The 18,872-nt window shown below is 43.5% G+C and overlaps 1 protein-coding gene across 7 annotated transcripts in view; it reads right to left on the bottom strand.

Annotated features, from left to right (window-relative positions):
• Nucleotides 1–18,872, bottom strand: part of LOC136862977 (solute carrier family 41 member 1) — an 847,982-nt gene that overhangs the window by 80,864 nt on the left and 748,246 nt on the right. For all 7 annotated transcript variants that reach the window (XM_067139280.2, XM_067139274.2, XM_067139275.2 and 4 more), the window contains one exon: nucleotides 166–482. In XM_067139280.2, coding sequence (XP_066995381.1) covers nucleotides 166–480 — 315 coding nt within the window. In that variant the 5' untranslated portion in view covers nucleotides 481–482. The remainder of the gene's footprint in view (nucleotides 1–165; nucleotides 483–18,872) is intronic.

The following is an 18,872-nucleotide window of genomic DNA, read 5'->3' on the forward strand; positions in this document are numbered from 1 at the left end:
GCACTTAAGCGACTACATCTATTGAGCTCGGTGTCCATCTTTTAAGCACACACAAATGCCTATCTACTGTGCTGGGATTCGACCCAAACTGGTCACACATTCAGTACAAATACACAGAGCACTAAGGACATCGATTTGTTTGTAGGGAAACAAACGCCAGCGTACCTGAACACGACCTAGGACGAGTCCAGCTCCAATGGTTCCCAATCCAGCCAAGAAGAAGGGCACGGCCACCTGGAAGGCGATGGTGCAAGATGTCTCGGGTTTGGCCATCACATGGAGGTCAGGTTCCGAGGATACAGAGGTAAGGGTAGCCAGACTATCGTGACTGGCCAGGGAGAATCCACCAGGCGTTTGCGGGATTACAGGTACCTTCTTCTCCTCCACACTGGCTGAAGGATGGAGAGTCAGTGCTGTGAAGTGGTTTGACACGGAGAACACAGGGTTGTTGTTCTCCATTTCGTCGGGATAAGCAACCATGTCTGGAAAGAAAAAAAAAGGATGACACATTGAGGTATCCGCACTGGCAAGATCTTAAGTCATTAATTCATCAAGGGTCTATTTGGCTAGTTTCAAAATGAAAAAAGGGATCAGACGATCATGCGCACAGCACATATTCTAATAGGTTATTATAGGCCTGCGGGGTTATTTACCTAATGTGTTACACCGAAATAACTCATAATCCATTGAAGATCACGATATTCTGTTTTTCTATTCTTAAATGGTGGGGGCCCACGAAACGTTGTGCTGCGTTTTCCCTTGAGGCTATTAATAACTAGAGCCTTGCACGGATGCGGATGCAAACTGCATGACAGTACAGATAATTTTGCGGATAATTTATAAATAATGAAGTTTACTGATTTTCACTCAGGTAAACCCTAATGTCAGGCAACCCTTGACATTGGTATGGGAGAATGGTGATATATACAGAGACTTGAGACCATAAAGCCGTAAATCTGACCTGACTCCTGCCCGCAATTAATGGAGGAAGCAATACGCCGATAGTTGTCGCAAGAGAATATCATAAACCTGCGCCTGTAGGCGGGCTGGTGTCGGGTATCAGGCCTATTGTATTATGTTAACAGATCTGTCCGTTTCAATGCGTTACTGTACTTAAATATTTACAATATCCGCGGATAACCATTTGCGGATGTGGATGACCATTCGCGGATGCGGATAATATTTTGTATATCCGCGCAGGGCCCTATTAATAACGGAAATACCGAGAGGAGCGGCCGCGCGTTAACGTGTTACGGCTATGGTACCAAGCTCTGCAATCGGAAAACGAGTGGGTTCGAATCCCACCGCCAGCTGTCCGGAATAATTTTCTGTAGTTTCCCATGTTCACTTCCAGGCAAATGCCGGGACAGTTCCAATTCATATAGGTCATAACCAATTCCTTCCTCCTTACCCACTTGAATTCGCCATCATTCATCTTCATTACATCCTCACCTGAGGTTGGCGTCAGGAAGGGCATCCGCCCGTAAAACATACCGTATAAATTCATGCCACCTCATCCCCGACTCCGTATCAAGAAACGGGACTAAGGGGGTAGACGAACATTATTAATGACGGAAATATAGACACTAAGTTTTTAAAATGGAACTACATCATTTTCTGACATTAACCGTATAGTTCGTACTATGACGATTATAGGCGTGTAGTTAATTCGTACATCGGACAATTATATTTTTAAATATCAAGAATCATTCATTTTGCATTTCTAGTGCTTATTGAGATCCCAAACACCCAACTACAGTATTACCTGTTGCATAAGTCTTTGCCGTTTACGTGTGAGCGCGCTAGCGTCTTTTTACTGAAATGTAGCGGCACGCCAGGGGCAAACGGGAAGAGAGCTACACTCCGTTCCACAGCGTTATCCATGGCAATCCCAGTGTGAAGGGTCCTGAGGACATTGATATCTTAACAACAGAGAACTTCCACCATCACTCCGCTGCAGAATCTTCCACCGTAGGACCCTCAGTGGCTAAGGCCAGAAAGGAGACACTAACAACAGAAATCCTGGACCAAATTAAACTTCAAAACCACAACCGCAAGCAATGGCAACTCTCCAGTGGCCCCCACCTTACATCACTCTGGAATAGACAAACAAGGAGCCTGTCTATCCTCATTAGGACCTACAAAATCAGAGCCTGGAAATCCAGACTAGCAGAGTTAAATGTGGCTGACAACTCACTGCACAGAATGGCTAGAAGGTTCACAAGGAAGCGGACTGGCATACCTTCCCTTCACGGACGAGGATTGACCCACTCAGATTACGAAAAAGCAAATGCCCTTGCAGATACACTCGAAATTACATGTACTCCCAACATAGATCCACTGACGATGATTTCATCGATCTTGTTGAGGAGGAAATCGTTAATCTAGGTGAGCACCCCCTTCCACCTGACTTCAAATTCATCAACCCCTCCGAACTGCTCGCTGCTATGCGCTGACTCAAAAACAGGAAAATCCCTGGTATTGACAACATTTCGGCTACCTTTCTGAAAAACCTTCCAAAAAAGCCTTAACATTTATCACCAAACTTTTCAACGCTATTTTCAGATTCGTCCATTTACCTACCTCCCAGAAACTCGCTAAAGTTATTATGATCCCCAAAGCACTCTCTAACCCCATCTTCCCACAAAATTATAGACCTATCTCCCTCCTATCCAACCTCTCCAAACTCCAAGCTTGATGAGAAACACCTCTTCAACGACGAACAGTTCGGATTCAGAAGTGATCATTCTACTACCCATCATCTAATGAGGATCACTGAAGAAATTACTAAGAATTATAATCATAGGAGGCACACGGGAGTCTGTTTTCTAGACATCTTACACGCGTTTGACAGGGTATGGCACCAAGTTCTCGTTTAAAAACTTAAACTTCTTGGCTTCCCGGACTACTTGGTCCACCTCTTCCATAGTTATATTGCATATAGGAAATTCCAGGTTCAGGCTAACAAGTCCCTGTCGGATTCCCGCCCTATCAATCCCGGGGTACCGCAGGGTTGGATTATCTCTCCTGTGTTATTTAATTTATGTATGTCTGACATACCCCGTCCACCGCGCGTGAATGTATACATGTACGCTGATGACACCGCCCTATCCGCTATCTCATGGCAACCACCCAGAGTACAAAATTATCTCCAAGAAGTCTTCTCCACTCTCGAACCCTGGCTTCGACAGTGCAGAATCCAAATTAATGTCACGAAGAACAGTGCTACGCTCTTCTCTAAACGTACTAGGTCCGACTCCCTACCACTGATCTTTTTGGCGAAGTTATCCGGTGGTCCGATGTTACTAAATACCTGGGTGTTTCCCTCGACAGAGGATTGACTTTCAAACATCATGTACCTAGGATTTCGGCCCAGGCGTTCAAACGCCTTTATGAAATTATACCTATCATGAAAGCCGACAACGGGCTCAACTTAGAAAACAGGCTCCTGCTGTACAAAACCTCCGTTCGGCCAATCCTCGAATATGCCAGTCGCGTCTGAGGGATCACAGTCAAAACGCACCTGGATCAAGTCCAACGTACATAAAACCGTACCCTCCGCATGATTACAGGTGCGCAATTGCATGAACGGAACCGAGAAATCATAACGACCTTCATATTAATGAAATCTATAAAAGAATTCTGCGGTCCGCACGGAAATTCTGCTCTGGTATAGACTCCAAACCACCACATTTCGAACTTGGGTAAATATGACAATGAAGGTCTTCGTTACAAAAGATCCAAGTCCCTACTAAATTAATCACCCCTCTGAGTGCAGGTCATACTCTGACCAGCTCGATTCCGCTCATGAAGTACCACCACGTCCACATCTACGCAGTCTAGCAAAGTATATTGTCGAAAGTACACTCAAGGCCCACAAGGTCGAAGGGCTAAACTTGCTCTATGGATTTGGGCTCCGCCCACAATCCGTTGAAACGCGTGGTGTGTCTGTGTCACCAGGCAGACTAGAGGGCTGCAAGAGAGCGATGCGTAAGGGTACTGGAGATAGGTTTGTCTGAAATCTCTTCGTGTGTAATCGCTCCCCCGGCATCGCCCGGCCAATCGCTCCTAGGTGTAAAAGAGCGTTCGCTTTCAAACTCTGTGATACGTATACACTGTACTACAAACACAATCCCTCTTGAAACAGTGCCGTGGAGTATATGTACGTGCAGTACAAGCTAACAGAAGCAGTTGAGCGTAAACTATATCATTGCATTTATTCATTTATCCAATTATCTTTATTTTCAATTAGCTGTATTATGTGTTCTAAAATCAATATGGAAGTTGTAATGTCAGTATTGTTTGATGTTATTCCCTGCGAAGCATCGCGTCACTTCCCAGCTGATTAATCGCATTTTTCTTTTATTCAACCGCTTGCGCTTTCATTGTGTTTTTATTAATTAATGCCGTAATTTTCTGCACACTGATTATTAGTAGCAGCTAGACCTCTTTCGGCCATTTTGAACATTTCTGGCATTATTTCCTCCCCAGCCACGACAGCTCCAACCTTACAGGTGCATGATATTGTTGTAAGTTTACTTAAAAAGTAAACAGCATCAACATTACCATGAACTGTCTTTTATCCACAGCACTTGCTTCAACGCAAGCATTTCGAAATATTTTCTTTCATCTTAGGCGTTACACGAACTTTATTCGTATTAAAACTCGATTGAGAAACAAGTGTATTGCAAGAACGGAGGGCCAAACAGTCTTATTAACTTTTTTCTGTTTGGTATGAGAGGCACTGGACAAATCTCGTGTATTTTAAAGTATTACTATCCCTCACTTCTCCGAACTTAGTCCAAGCAGAGCTTGTAACTGCTATTTTGCTTTCCCAGTATTCTAAACTCCCATGATTTAATCTTATGTTCAGCACATAATTTTGACATTGTGTCTTGCATTCTCGTACCATCAGTGTTTGAGCTTCAGCTTCAGATCGAAAGTATTGTACCATCATCAACATTCATCTTGACGCTTAATTAGAATAGGCCTACTGGTTGGAGCTACCTACTGTTATGAGAGAAGCATTCAACTAACACCGATCGCTCACCTATAACCTGAGCGCTCGTTGTGTTCGCTGCTTCGTTATTCATCGGAAATATTCGGTACCTCTCGCGATAATCACGATCTCCCTTCTCAATGCATTCGTGGAGGGAGTACGAAAAGTTGCGCTCGCTCTGTTGCAGGTCACTGAGGCAGACATTCATCAATGTACAAATCGGTATAAGGGGACTTTTGTTTTAATGTAAATTAAACGAATTTAAATACAATTAAATAGCTTATACATATGTTTTACAATAACTCATTACAGAGTGGCAACTGAAGTTAACTTGCAGTTTCATCAGCCGTACCAGTTGGTTCACTTGCCATATCGGTCGAGCTGTTGGTATTGAGTACCTGGCCACTGTTTTCATCGTTACTTTCCAAACGAATATTTATCACTATTGTCTCAATCTCCCGGTCCATTAGTGCATCACGGCGCCAGTATTCTTTCTCGATACTTCTAACGTTTGCACACTGTTTCATCCAATCTTCTTTGGTGACATCTCGTATGCAGTGGCGTCTTAGTTCTTTCGAAACAGACAGTGAACGGTCGTAAACATTATTTGCGATTAATTTTATTAAGTTCCAAACGAGTTCAACTGGATTTAGGTCAGAGTGACAGGGAGATAATCTCAGAACACAAACCCACTTTCTTTCAAAATACTGTCTGCCATGTACAGTACACAGGTCACTTTTTATTTGCTCCTACAAGTTCCACTCTTGGCCATGTCGTCAGTCATTTTGTTATCCTTAAACCACGACACTAAAATATCTTTACCAGCACCACGTGTGGGAGGTTTCCTTCCCTGCAGAGACTTATACGGTGTATTGTCAAGGACTACAATACAATCAGGAGGAAGGTTTGGGATGAGTCACTCCTGCAGAAACATAGTAAAATTTCTGCAGCTCACTTCTTGATGGTAATCCTGTGATTACGACTTCGAATAGCAAATCAACTCTGGACCTTGAATAAACCCCATTTCGCCACTCGCATGAACCACAAAAGCACTTGGTCCTGCACTTTTGGATCACCATATTTGTTTATCCTACGTGACATTCTCTGAATAGAGAAACGGGGTTCAATTTCTGGGAGGGTTACGGATTTTAAGTCTTCATACTCGGGAACTAGGCTTGCCTCACCGAATTCTTGTAAGGCTGCTGTTCTCAGAACAGCACGTGGAGATGACTATGTTTTTCTGAGAAAGAGATGTTATTTCATGTCCAAGAGGCAAGCCGATGGGTTAACCCATGACTGTGGTGGAGTTTACGTTACACGTGCACTGGTAGCCAGCATGCGATGTACAATGAACTATTTTTATGTTCGATTCCCGGTCGTCGGAGCTTTTGAATTCAACATTATTAATGACAATAAACTGAGCCAAATCCCATGGCTGCTCTTCAAATAGTTGGCTTCTAGATACCGAGGCGAAGCATGGTCAGCGCGTCGACACTTCAGTTGCGTTTCGTTTCTTTTTGCACTCAATAATAATAATAATAATAATAATAATAATAATAATAATAATAATAATAATAATAATAACCTCCCCTGCGAACCATGTGAGCTTGCGGTGGTGGGGATGCTTGCGTGTCCGAACGAAGTAGATAGCCGAGCCGCAGGTGCAACCATATCGGATGGGTATCTGTTGAGAGACCAGATTAATGAATGGTTCATCGAAAGGGGGGTAGCAGCCTTTCGGAAGTTGCAAGGGCGGCAGTCTAGATGATTGACTGATATGGCCTTGTAATAATACTCAACATGGCTTAGCTGTGTGATACTGCTACACAGCTGAAAGCAACGGGAAACTACAGCCGTAACTAACTCTCGGGGACATGCAGCTCTCTGTATGAATGATGTACTGATGATGGCTTCCTCCCGGGTAAAATATTCCGGAGGTAAAATAGCGCCCCCCCCCCATTCGGATCTCCGGGTGGGGACTACACGAGAGGGGCGATCATCAGGAAGACGGATACTGACATTCTGCGATTCGGAGCGTTGAATGTTAGAAGTTTGAATCGTTGTGGTAGGTTAGAGAATATGAGAAGGGAGACGGATAGACTAAAGTTAGACGTAGTTGGTATAAGTGAAGTACGCTGGTAGAAAGAACAGGATTTTTGGTCAGTCGACTACAGAATTATCAACACGAAATCAAACAGGGGAAATCCAGGAGTTTGTTTAATAATGAATAACAAAATAGGGCAGCGGGTAAGCTACTACGACCAGCATTGTGAAAGGATTATTGCTGTCAAGATACACACCAAACCAATGTCCACCACAATAGTGCAGATCTATATGCCTACGACACTCATGTTCATAAAAACCAGAACACTTTGAAAGACAAGAGATGGGAAGTTCATATTCACAGGACATGTGCATTGGTATGTTCTAAAGAAATGATTAGCATTTGAACCATGTCGGCCCTCAGGTTCAAGGTCCACGTCGATATCTCGGCGCATTACCACCGACTGGTAAAATGTGCCTACGGCTCATGTTGTCGCTATAAACCGAAGGTAATGGATCAGTGTGACTTGAGCAGACGTGCAGGATGCCTCGCATACGTACGCGAGAACCGTACCGTCAAACGAGTGATTTTTAAAAGAGGGCGCATTATTGACATGATAGAACCTGATGCATCCATCCGAGAAATATCTGCTCGTGTAGGACGAAGTGTGTCGACAGTGCAACGGGTGTGTACATAATGGTTCACAGAAGGCCGTAGAACACGACGAGATGGGTCTGGTCGCACCACCCAGACCACCACCCGAGAAGATCGACACCTCATCCGAATTGCATTGCAGGGCAGATCAGCGTCATCCTCGGCTCTGGTGCAACAGTGGAACAGTGTAACACACCGTACAGTATCAGGAGTGACAGTCCGTCACCGTTTATTAAGGTCTGGGTTATCAGCGCGTCGTCCACTTCTCCTTTGACTAATGTGCATAAACATGCTAGACTGCAATGGTGTATGGAACGACGTCACTCGGGACAAGAATGGCGGCAGATAGTGTTTTCGGACGAATCCAGGTTCTGTTTGTTTGAAAATGATGGCCGCATTTTGGTTTGCCGCAGACAGGAGGAGAGGCATCACATTGACTGCATTCGCACAAGACATACAGCGCCAACTAAAGTCCTTATGGTGTGGGATGCTATTGGATACAACCACAAATCACAGTTGGTGCGTGTCCAGGGCACTCTGACCGGTTTGACCTACGTGAATGACATCCTACGACCCGTAGCCATACTCTTTCTACACGACACTCCAGACGCCATATTTCAACAGGACAATGCACGACCACATGTTGCTGCACGAACACGTGCCTTCTTGTTGTCACAGGACGTCGCGGAAGAGATAAATAAGATGGAAAGAGAATCTGAATATTATACTCGTGTCAAATTAATGAACAGGGAATGGAGAAGGCCAGGGAAACTATCGAAATTTTTGACAATTGTAAAAAGCTTGTGGAAGAAAAAAATAAAAGTGGTGAATGAGGGAAGGGTAAATGCTGATGAAAGTGATGAAAGAGGGATACACAGATATGGAACATTACAGAGTTCAAGTCAGTAATAGTAAGGGCAACAATAATTATAATTTTAGTATTATGTCCCGTTTATATATATGTTCAGTTTTGTTCATTTGCTCCTTACGTATTGTATATTTTATAATTAGTAGTATTTAGTTCATTTTTAAGTAAATCGTATTGTATTCCTTCTAATCAGGTTGTTTGTGGTTGTTGGTAAGTAGTTTTGTCTGCCTGTTGGTTGTTGTTTCTGTTAGATACGGTAGTTTTTGGCTGGTGACGTAAAGATGGAAGAGGGGGGAGATAGGCCTGACCTATCTCAAGCTAAGTGCTGATTCAGTACGTCTGCTCGTGTAGAGTAGAGTAAGGTAGGGAGTAGTATTAGGTAAGAGGAAGTAAGTTGTCAATGAAATGAAATGGCGTATGGCTTTTAGTGCCGGGAGTGTCCGAGGACAAGTTCGGCTCGCCAGGTGCAGGTCTTTCGATTTGACTCCCTTAGGCGACCTGCGCGTCATGATGAGGATGAAATGATGATGAAGACGACACATACACCCAGCCCCCGTGTCAGAGAAATTAACCAATGATGGTTAAAATCCCCGACCCCGCCGAGAATCGAGACCGGGACCATTGTGACAAAAGGCCAGGACGCTAACCATTTAGCCATGGAGCCGGACAGTTATCAATGAGACAGCGAAAGTTGAGCCGAGTCATACCACCGTCTCGGCAGAAGAATACAGACGTGACGGCCTACATGTAGAGCTGGCATCCGCACACTTGTGGGCTGTTACATGAAGGAGTGGTGAGGAATAACGTTGACAACTTAAGGGTCGGCGAGGTTTCGGTTTCCGAGCCTCATGAGACATGTCTGGTCGTGACATCCCAGGGAAGGGTGGTTGAAGTTCCTCACCAGGGGTGTGTCACGGCCAGACAGATTTAGGATAGAATTAGTATAGATTTAGGCCCGGTTTCACAGTATACGCTTAAGCCTTAGATCGGGCTTAAGCGGGAGCTTAAACTCTGGACGAGTTTCACAGTGGGGAGTGCAAGTGGTAAGCCGAGCTTATCTGTTGACTGGCTTAAGCTGTATGAAACTGAGGTTTAAGCTAAGGATTCAGATCAGATGGTAGAGCGCTGGCCCTCTTATAGCCCAACTTGGCAGGTTCGATCCTGTCTCAGTCCTGTGGTGAAGGTGCTCAAATTCATAGTTAGTGGGACGTAAAACCAATAACATTAATAAATAACTTATATTTCTGAATATATTTCGAGGCTCAAGAGACAAAAATGTCGGTCGGTCACTTGCTTTCTTGGCTTACGCTGCGTGAACCATCAACGATAGACCCCAAGTGTAAGTGTACGAATTGTAGAGCATAGAAACCTCTACAAAAAAGTCCGCGATGGTATATACCTATTTCCAACCGTTTGCCCTCTAGAAACGATGTATAACCTACAAGTCAATCAATCATAGGCTACGGATGTAAACAAAGATGAGAATTGAATCACTGCGCATGCGCAAGCATTACCAACTTCGGAGATGTTCAGCTTAGTAAAGCTGCACATGGTCCCCCTACTGTGAAACTCGTAGTGTTTAAGCCAAAGAGTAAGCCTTGCTTAAGCGGCGTGCGTGGCTTACTAAAGCTTCGGCTTAAACTCAAACTGTGAAACCGGGCCTTAATGTAGTAAGTAGTTAGTTATAGGCTTAATTTAGATGTAGGGGGTGCCCTAGCATGTGAGCTGGTCATCCGTCATGTTAGAAGCAGCTTAGTAGATTTAGTTAGGGGTGGAGCCTTGCATGGTGTCTGGTACTCCGCCCGTGTGGGGGCCACCAAGTTAGTTGTAAGATTAGAGGGTTGTAGGGTTGGCCATTACATGTGGACTGGTTATCCACCTGTGTAAGAGGCCACTTAGTAATTTAATTGGTGTATTTTTAGTTATGTCTATAATTGTTCAGTTTCACTGGGTTTAAGGGTTATTTGTTTTATGTAATTTAATTGTGAACATGTATCTGGGCTAAATACCTCCAATGTTCAATAAATTACTACTACACAGGATGTCAGACTGTTGCCCTGGCCCGCCCGATCACCGGACTTGTCGCAAATCGAAAATGTGTGGGATATGGTGAAACGACGGGTGCGACGCTGTGACCCAATGGCAACCACCAAAGATGCTAGTGGGTTTACGTCGCACCGACACAGACAGGTCTTATGGCGACGATGGGATAGGAAAGGGCTAGGAGTGCGAAGGAAGTGGTCGTGGCCTTAATTACTGTACAGCGCCATCATTTGCCTGGTGTGGAAATGGGAAGCCACGAAAAACCATCTTCAGGGCTGCCGACAGTGAGATTCTAACCCACTATCTCCCGGATGCAAGTTTACAGCTGCGCGCCCCTAACCGCACGGCCAACTCGCCCGCTCCACCAAAGATGAAATGTGGAACCAGGTGAATGCAGCATGTATGGCTATACCCCAGGACGCCATTCGCGAATTATACGCGTCGATGCCATCACGCATGGAACAAGTTATCAGTGTCCATGGAGGACCCAGTGCCTACTAGGCAACAGGACACATGCTGAACCTAGGTGACTGAAATGCTAATCGTTTCTGCAGAACATACTAATAAACATGTCCTGTGAATATGAACTTCAAATCTCTAGTCTTTCAAGGTGTTCTGTTTTTTATGAACATGAGTGTAGTTCAGCAGATGAAGAAATCGAAGGAATATATGAAGAGATAGAAGATTTAATTCTTTCTTTCTTTCTTTTCCTACCGCTTTTTCCCACACCTGTGGGGTCGCGGGTGCGAACTGGGTCGCACATGTGGATTTGGCCCTGTTTTACGGCCGGATGCCCTTCCTGACGCCAACCCTATATGGAGGGATGTAATCACTATTGCGTGTTTCTGTGGTGGTTTGTAGTGTGGTATGTTGTCTGAATATGAAGAGGAGAGTGTTGGGACGGACACAAACACCCAGTCCCCGAGTCAGAAGAATTAATCAGAAGCGATTAAAATCCCCGACCCGGCCGGGAATCGAACCCGGGACCCTCTGAACCGAAGGCCAGTATGCTGACCATTCAGCCAACGAGTCGGACAGATAGAAGATTTAATACAATATGTAAAAGGTGACGGGAATATAATTGTGATGGGAGACTGGAAGGCAGTGCTAGGCCGAGGAAGAGAAGCTAATACAGTAGGAGAATTTGGATTGGGACTAACGAATGAAAGAGGAAGTCGGCTGGTTGAATTCTGCACTGATCATAATCTAGTCCTTGCTAATACTTGGTTCAAACACTACAAAAGACAGCTGTATACGTGGACGAGACCTGGAGACACTGGAAGGTATCAAATAGACTTCATTATGATTAAGCAGAGATTCAGAAACCAGGAGTTGGATTGCAAAACTTTCCCAGGAGCAGACGTGGACTCTAACCACAAAGTATTGGTAATGAAATGCAAACTGAAGTTGAAGAAATTGAAGAAACGAAGGAATTCAAGGAGGTGGGATCTAGAAACGTTGAAAGAAAACAGTGTGAGGGATTGTTTCAAGGAACATATTGCACAAGGACTAAATGAAAAGCCTGAAGGAAACACAATAGAGGAAGAATGAATAGTTGTGAAAAGTGAGGTCTCTAGGGCTGCTGAAGAAATGTTAGGAAGAAAGGAAAGATCACCTAAGAATTAATGGATAACTCAGAAGATACTAGACCTGATTGCTGAACGACGAAAGTATAAAAATGCAAAAAATGAAGAGGGGAAAAAGGAATGCAGGCGATTAAAGAATGAAGTGGATAGAAAGTGCAGGACAGGAGAAGTGCAAGGATGTTGAAGATTTTATGGTCCTAGGAAAGGTAGATGCTACAGGAAAATCAAGGAAACCTTTGGAGAAAGGAAAAATAGGTGTATGAAAATTTTTTTTGCTATTCTGCTTTACGTCGCACCGACACAGATAGGTCTTATGGCGACGATGGGACGGGAAAGGTCTAGGAATGGGAAGGAAGCGGCCGTGGCCTTAATTAAGGTACAGCCCCAGCATTTGCCTGGTGTGAAAATGGGAAACCACGGAAAACCATCTTCAGGGCTGCCGACACTGGGATTCGAACCCACTATCTCCCGGATGCGAGCTCACAGCTGCGCGCTCCTAACCGCACGGCCAACTCGCCCGGTATATGAATATTAAGAGCTCAGATCGAAAACCATTTCTAGGGAAAGAAGACAAGGCAGGAAGATGGTAGGAGCATATCCAACAGTTGTATCAGGGTAAGGACAAGAAGAGGCTGTTGATGCTGATGAAATGGGGGCCCAATTTTGAGGTCAGAATTTGACTGAGCTTTGAGAGACCTAAATAAGAACAAAGCACCTGGAATTGATGACATTCCCTCTGAATTACTGACTACCTTAGGAGAAACCAGCATGGCGAGGTTATTCCATCCGATTTTCGGCAGTATGTTGTTATACCTATTGCCAAGAAAACCGGTGCTGTGAAGTGTGAAAACTACCGCACCATCACGCCTGCAAAATTTTAACACGTATTATTTACATAGGAATGGAAAGATAAGTTGAAGCTGAGTTGGGAGAAGATCAGTTTGGCTTCAGAAGAAATGTAGGAACACGTGAAGTAATCCTGACTTTACGTCTGATCTTAGAGGATCGAATTAAGGACAAGCCCACGTACATGGCGTTCATACATCTTGAAAAGGCATTCGATAATGTTGATTGCACCAAGCTATTTGAGATTCTGAAGGTGATTGGAATCAGATACCGAGAACGAAGAATTATCTACAATCTGTATAAAAATCAGTCTGCAGTAATAAGAATACAGGGCTTTGAAAAAGAAGCAGCAATCCAGAGAGGAGTGAGGCAAGGTTGCAATTTGTCCCCCCTACTTTTCAATGTTTACATAGAACATGCAGTAAAGGAATCTAAGAGGAATTTGGGAAGGGGATCACAATCCAAGGAAAGGAAATCAAAATCCTGAGATTTGCTGATTATATTGTTATTTTATCCGAGACTGCAGAAGTTCTCGAGAATTTGCTGAATGGTATGGACAGAGGCTTGGGTAAGGAGTACAAAATGAAAATAAGTCCAAAACAAAAGTAATGGAGTGCAGTCGAAAGAAATCAGGTGATGCCGGAAATATTAAATTAGCAAATGAAGTTTTTTTTTTTCTATTGGGTTTACGTCGCGCCGACACATATTTCTTATGGCGACGATGGGATGGGATAGGCCTAGGAATGGGAAGGAAGCGGCCGTGGCCTTAATTAAGGAACAGCCCCAGCATTTGCCTGGTGTGAAAATGGGAAACCACGGAAAACCATTTTCAGGGCTGCCGACAGTGGGGTTCGAACCTACTATCTCCCGATTACTGGATACTGGCCGCACTTAAGCGACTCCAGCTATCGAGCTCGGTGGAAATGAAGTCTTAAAGGAAGTAGATGATATTGTTACTTGAGTAGTAAAATAACTAACGATGGCAGAAGTAAGGAGGACATAAAATACACACTAGCACAAGCAAAGAAGGCCTTTCTTAAGAAGAGAAATTTGCTCACTTCAATATCGATATAGGAATTAGAAGGATGTGTTTGAAGACTTTCGTCCGGAGTGTGGCATTGTATGGAAATGAAACTTGGACGATAACTAGCTCAAAAAGAAAGAGAATAGAAGCTTTTGAAATGTGGTGTTATAGAAGAATATTGAACGTGAGATGGATACCTCGAATCACGATGGAAGAGATACGGAATCGAATTGGTGAGAGCAGATCGACTTTGCTAAATGTTACGAGAAGAAGGGATAGAAAGATAGGAAACATTTTAAGACACCCAGGACTTGTGGAGTTGGTGTTTGAAGGAAGTGTAGGCGGTAAAAACGGTAGGTGTTGACCAATGTATGAATATGACAAGCAGATTAGAGTAGATGTATGAAGCAGCAATTACGCAAAAATGAAAAGGTTATCAGAGGATTGAATGGCATGGAGAGCTCCATCCATGGACTGATGACTCAAATAATAATAATAATAATAATAATAATAATAATAATAATAATAATAATAATAATAATAATATAAACTAAACCCATGACAACAGTCCATGAATAGAGCCCTGCGCTGTTATACAAAATAATATCCGCATCTGTTCCGCATCCGCGAATGGTTATCCGCGAATCCTGTAAATATTTAACTACAGTATATTACACCCAAAGTACTGAAACGGATAGCTCTGTTAACTTAATACTGTACAAACGGCCTGACACCTGGCACCAGAACCACTACCGTCACAGGATTTTCTCTTGCGACAAGTACCGATGTATTGACCTTTGTTCCTTCCTTCCAATAATTGCGGGCAGGAGCCAGTTAGTCTTAGGTCAGATTCACGGCTGTATGGTCTCAAGGCTCCTTGTGTATCACTATTCTCCCATGTCAATATGAAGGGTCGCCTAACCACAAGCAAAAGCAAGAGTATACCTGAGTGAAAAACAATAAACGTCATATTTAGAAATTACCAGCAAAATTATCCGCACTGCCATACAGTTTTTATCCGCCAAAACACTAACTTCGCGGATATCTGCATGATTTCCTCAGACGTGCCAAACACCACTGCTGGCAGATAGTGGTGTGATGCGTCGTTAGCACGTCAACTTCCTTAGTCTAGTGTTTTGTTTTCTCGTATTATCTCGCAAGGCGCAGTGAACGCTGTTCCAGACCTCAGATCAGGAGAAACTTCCCTCCATCGACTGGTTGGGAATCTAACCTGGGACTCTGGGGTCTGATGACCGGCGTGCTAACCATTCAATTACAGAGCCGGTATGATGCTTAGTTAAGATTGTGAAATATGTGGAAAAAATATCATTTTAGGGGTTACTGATAACACGAATGTGGAGTAGTAAGATAACATAAGATGTGAAGAGTGCTTAGCACAAAGTTCACTTTGTGTAACATTTTATATATTTTATGGAGGAGAGAGAGTGAAGCATATGCGACAGACAGTGAGAGTCGAACAGATCACATCCTCATATTCAGAACATACACATTATAATTCTCTACTATTGAAACATTCTAGACAGCACTGCACCCCGGTACCATAACATATTACCGTACTATTATTGTTATTTTAATATATTATTAGTACTTCTAACGTCACATATTCAGTAAATGAAATGGCGTATGGCTTCCGGTGCCGGGAGTGACCGAGGACCAGTTTGGCTCGTCAGATGCAGGTCTATTTTGATTTGACGCCAGTAGGCAACCTGCGCGTCGTGATGAGGATGAAATGATGAAGACGACACAGAAGTACTGAAGTTAGAACTCACTCAAATTAGATGATGTGCTCTATTTAATAAGACTGTGATTGTTCAAGCTTAACATAAAACATTTGGAGATTACGTCCACCAGTTGAAATAGTATTACTTAAGAGAATCGAATAAGCCCCAATAGATATAATTTCATTTTTCTCATCTGTTGGTGATTTTTGAAAATATTTTCGTTTTTCCACAGCTTATTCGAAACAGTGCCTCGAGAAGAACAAGCTAAGAAAGCGGATGAGAAACATTACTTCTAAGGCACATCACGTATCGACGGCATGTGTGAACAAGACCGCCTTGTTCCCCTGATGATGATGATGATGATGATGATGATGATGATAAGATAGTAATCGCGGAAGACGAAGAAAATACGCATGCTAATGACCATTTAAAGATGATGATGATGATGATGATGATGATGATTGTTGTTTAAAGGGGCCTAACATCGAGGCCATCGGCCCCTAATGGTACGAAATGAGACGAAATGAAATGATAAATTAAAAGTCCAAAAACCTCCACTGACCAGAATTCAAAGCGTGAGGACGAAGAATGAATGGATATTGGATTGGATATGAATTTAAAACGATCAGTGGAACCGACCTACAGTGCCTCATATGCACAGAAGCTGGCACAAAACAATAGTATTACTGACCAAGGGACTGCTTCTATAGCACGATGCTGAATCGATGATGCTTGTAGTCGAAACAGGTCCAAAATCCAGGTCATCGGCCCCTCATAATGGTACTTATTTCTAGGAAAGTAGAACCATGGCATTTGTCATGTTGCGGTACTAATCAAAAGTAGCGTAGACTCGCGGTATTCCACACATTATGGTACTACTCACAGGTAATGTAATGCGCACATGTTACACAGACCTATGGTGTTTCGCACATTGTGTAGCTATTTACAGGCAACGCAAACTTATGTGAGGAATGCCATAGGTTTGCGTTGCCTTTATAAGTGGACTAACCACAGGGACCCGAACTATCCCGTGGTATTCCTCACATAACGGGAACTAAGCATAGGCAAGGCAGAACCATGTTGTCGCTCATCCCATGGTGTTGCTCATATAGGGGTACGACTCACAGGTACTGTAAGACCCTCATCCTGATTCACACTGACGCTACTAATCACAAACGTATTGTGTACCGAACATAGTGGTACTACGCGTAAGTAAATGCGACCCATGGTGTTCCCTGCGTGATGGTACTAATTAAAAGTAGTCTCATGGTTCTAACTGGATCATCCCTTGGTCGCACCTTGAAGTCGCCTCTTACGGCAGGCAGGGGATACCGCGGGTGTATTCTACATGCGCGTCCCCCACCCGCAGGGGGTAGTGTGTTTGGTCCGCGAGAGGTATTTTACTTCCCTCAAGTCCGCCGGTAAGCCGGTTAGGACCTCCCTATCCGCCACCTGCGACGCGCCACGTGGGAGTATCACCTCTCCGCCTGCTACGCCAACGTAGTAGGTTCATGGACCATTACAAGAAAAAGCCGTGCGAGCATAGTTTCGTTGCATATACCCTAACATAAAGGCTCCGTTTTGTATGCCTAGATAATCTTTCAAATACTTCCACGTTCCATTTTTAGACCATGACAGCTAACGATAAGTTTTCCTTTCATTGCAGCTGGAACAACTAATGCATCCATTCTTTCTGGGACTCGAGTCATAGACGAGGTTGCGAGGTGCGTGGCCTCTTTTAAAGTATAACTCGGTCGGCTAGGCACTTTAATTCACTTTGTTTACTCGCTCGATACGCGAGATAAATTTCTTTACAAGATACATAGAGATTGTTGATACCCGAGTCACCACGTGCTAGTAATTTATCCAGTTTGGTTCGAGGTCCGCGATACTGGTGTAACGTTCCAGACGTTACAGTGTAATTATGTTAATTTTATTATGTGTAATTAATTCAGGAATTTAACGTCATGATATTTATTTTGGTATGTAATTGTATTATAATTCATGTTTAATCATTTGCTCACTATCATTTCATTGCTTTGTAACTACGACTTATAAACGAGGGCTGAATATCCTAATATTCACTTAGATTCTTGCGACAGTTGGTTAAAATTAACTTGCAGTAGATTTCAGTTATCTTGCCACATCACCGAGGAGGAAGGGAGGACAAATTTAGACATCAAGTTCTGAGAAAAGCGAGCACGTGTTCACGCGTCCTAACGTAAGCTACCGTATTTCGACCAGAATTATTCGAACTGATCAACGCCTATATTTTCAAAGGAGCGTCATGTTGCCATGGATACTGATTGAAAGGACGAATAGAAGAACAGTTGATATCTTGTGTGGGACCCATCTACTCTAAAATCTAGAGTGGGGAGAGAAGTGTCATCTGATTGGACCACGTGTAGCGGCCTGTAATTAGCGCGAGAGAAGGTTATAAGAGGGCGTGTTGGAGCTCCTGGAGGGTCTCTCTACAACGTCTTATTCGCTTCTGCGAGTCTCTCTACATTATTCTACGATCTTCGACGAGGCTTCTACTTGATTTTCTACTTGATTCTGCGTCTCGATACTTAGAAATTCTGAATGAGGGGTGTATAGCCACTCTCATGAGGAAGTACGTACAGCACGGCTACAAGACCGGTTTGAACCAGTCTAAGTCAATAGATAGTTTTAATCTAGATAGAAATGAAACTTCAGAGAACATTTTCAGTAAAGTTGGAAGGATTCTTAATTGAGTATCTTCTCCATATAACCCAAGGTGGTTCTTCTAACTATGACTTAGGGCTTATCTCCAATATATGGGATAGAGCATAATAGGGAGTGTTAGTTTTGAAGTCATCTTCCAATTAGTGGTGGGTGCAATTGGCAAGGCAGGAATGGTACTGAGCTGCAGATGAAGAGATCTCAAAGACGAACGGTGATGTTCCCGCTACAAGGAGGGAAGCTTTCCAAGGACCAGCAGAACAAGACGACATGGTGAGCAAGCGAGTTAAAGATATTGCAAGTTTTCGCGAAGTAGAGTCATTCAATTTTTTATTAAATTCATTTTCTATTTTAAATTCAGTT

Source organism: Anabrus simplex, chromosome 2 (genome assembly GCF_040414725.1).
Source record: "Anabrus simplex isolate iqAnaSimp1 chromosome 2, ASM4041472v1, whole genome shotgun sequence".
In the NCBI taxonomy this organism is placed as follows: Eukaryota; Metazoa; Arthropoda; class Insecta; order Orthoptera; family Tettigoniidae; genus Anabrus; species Anabrus simplex.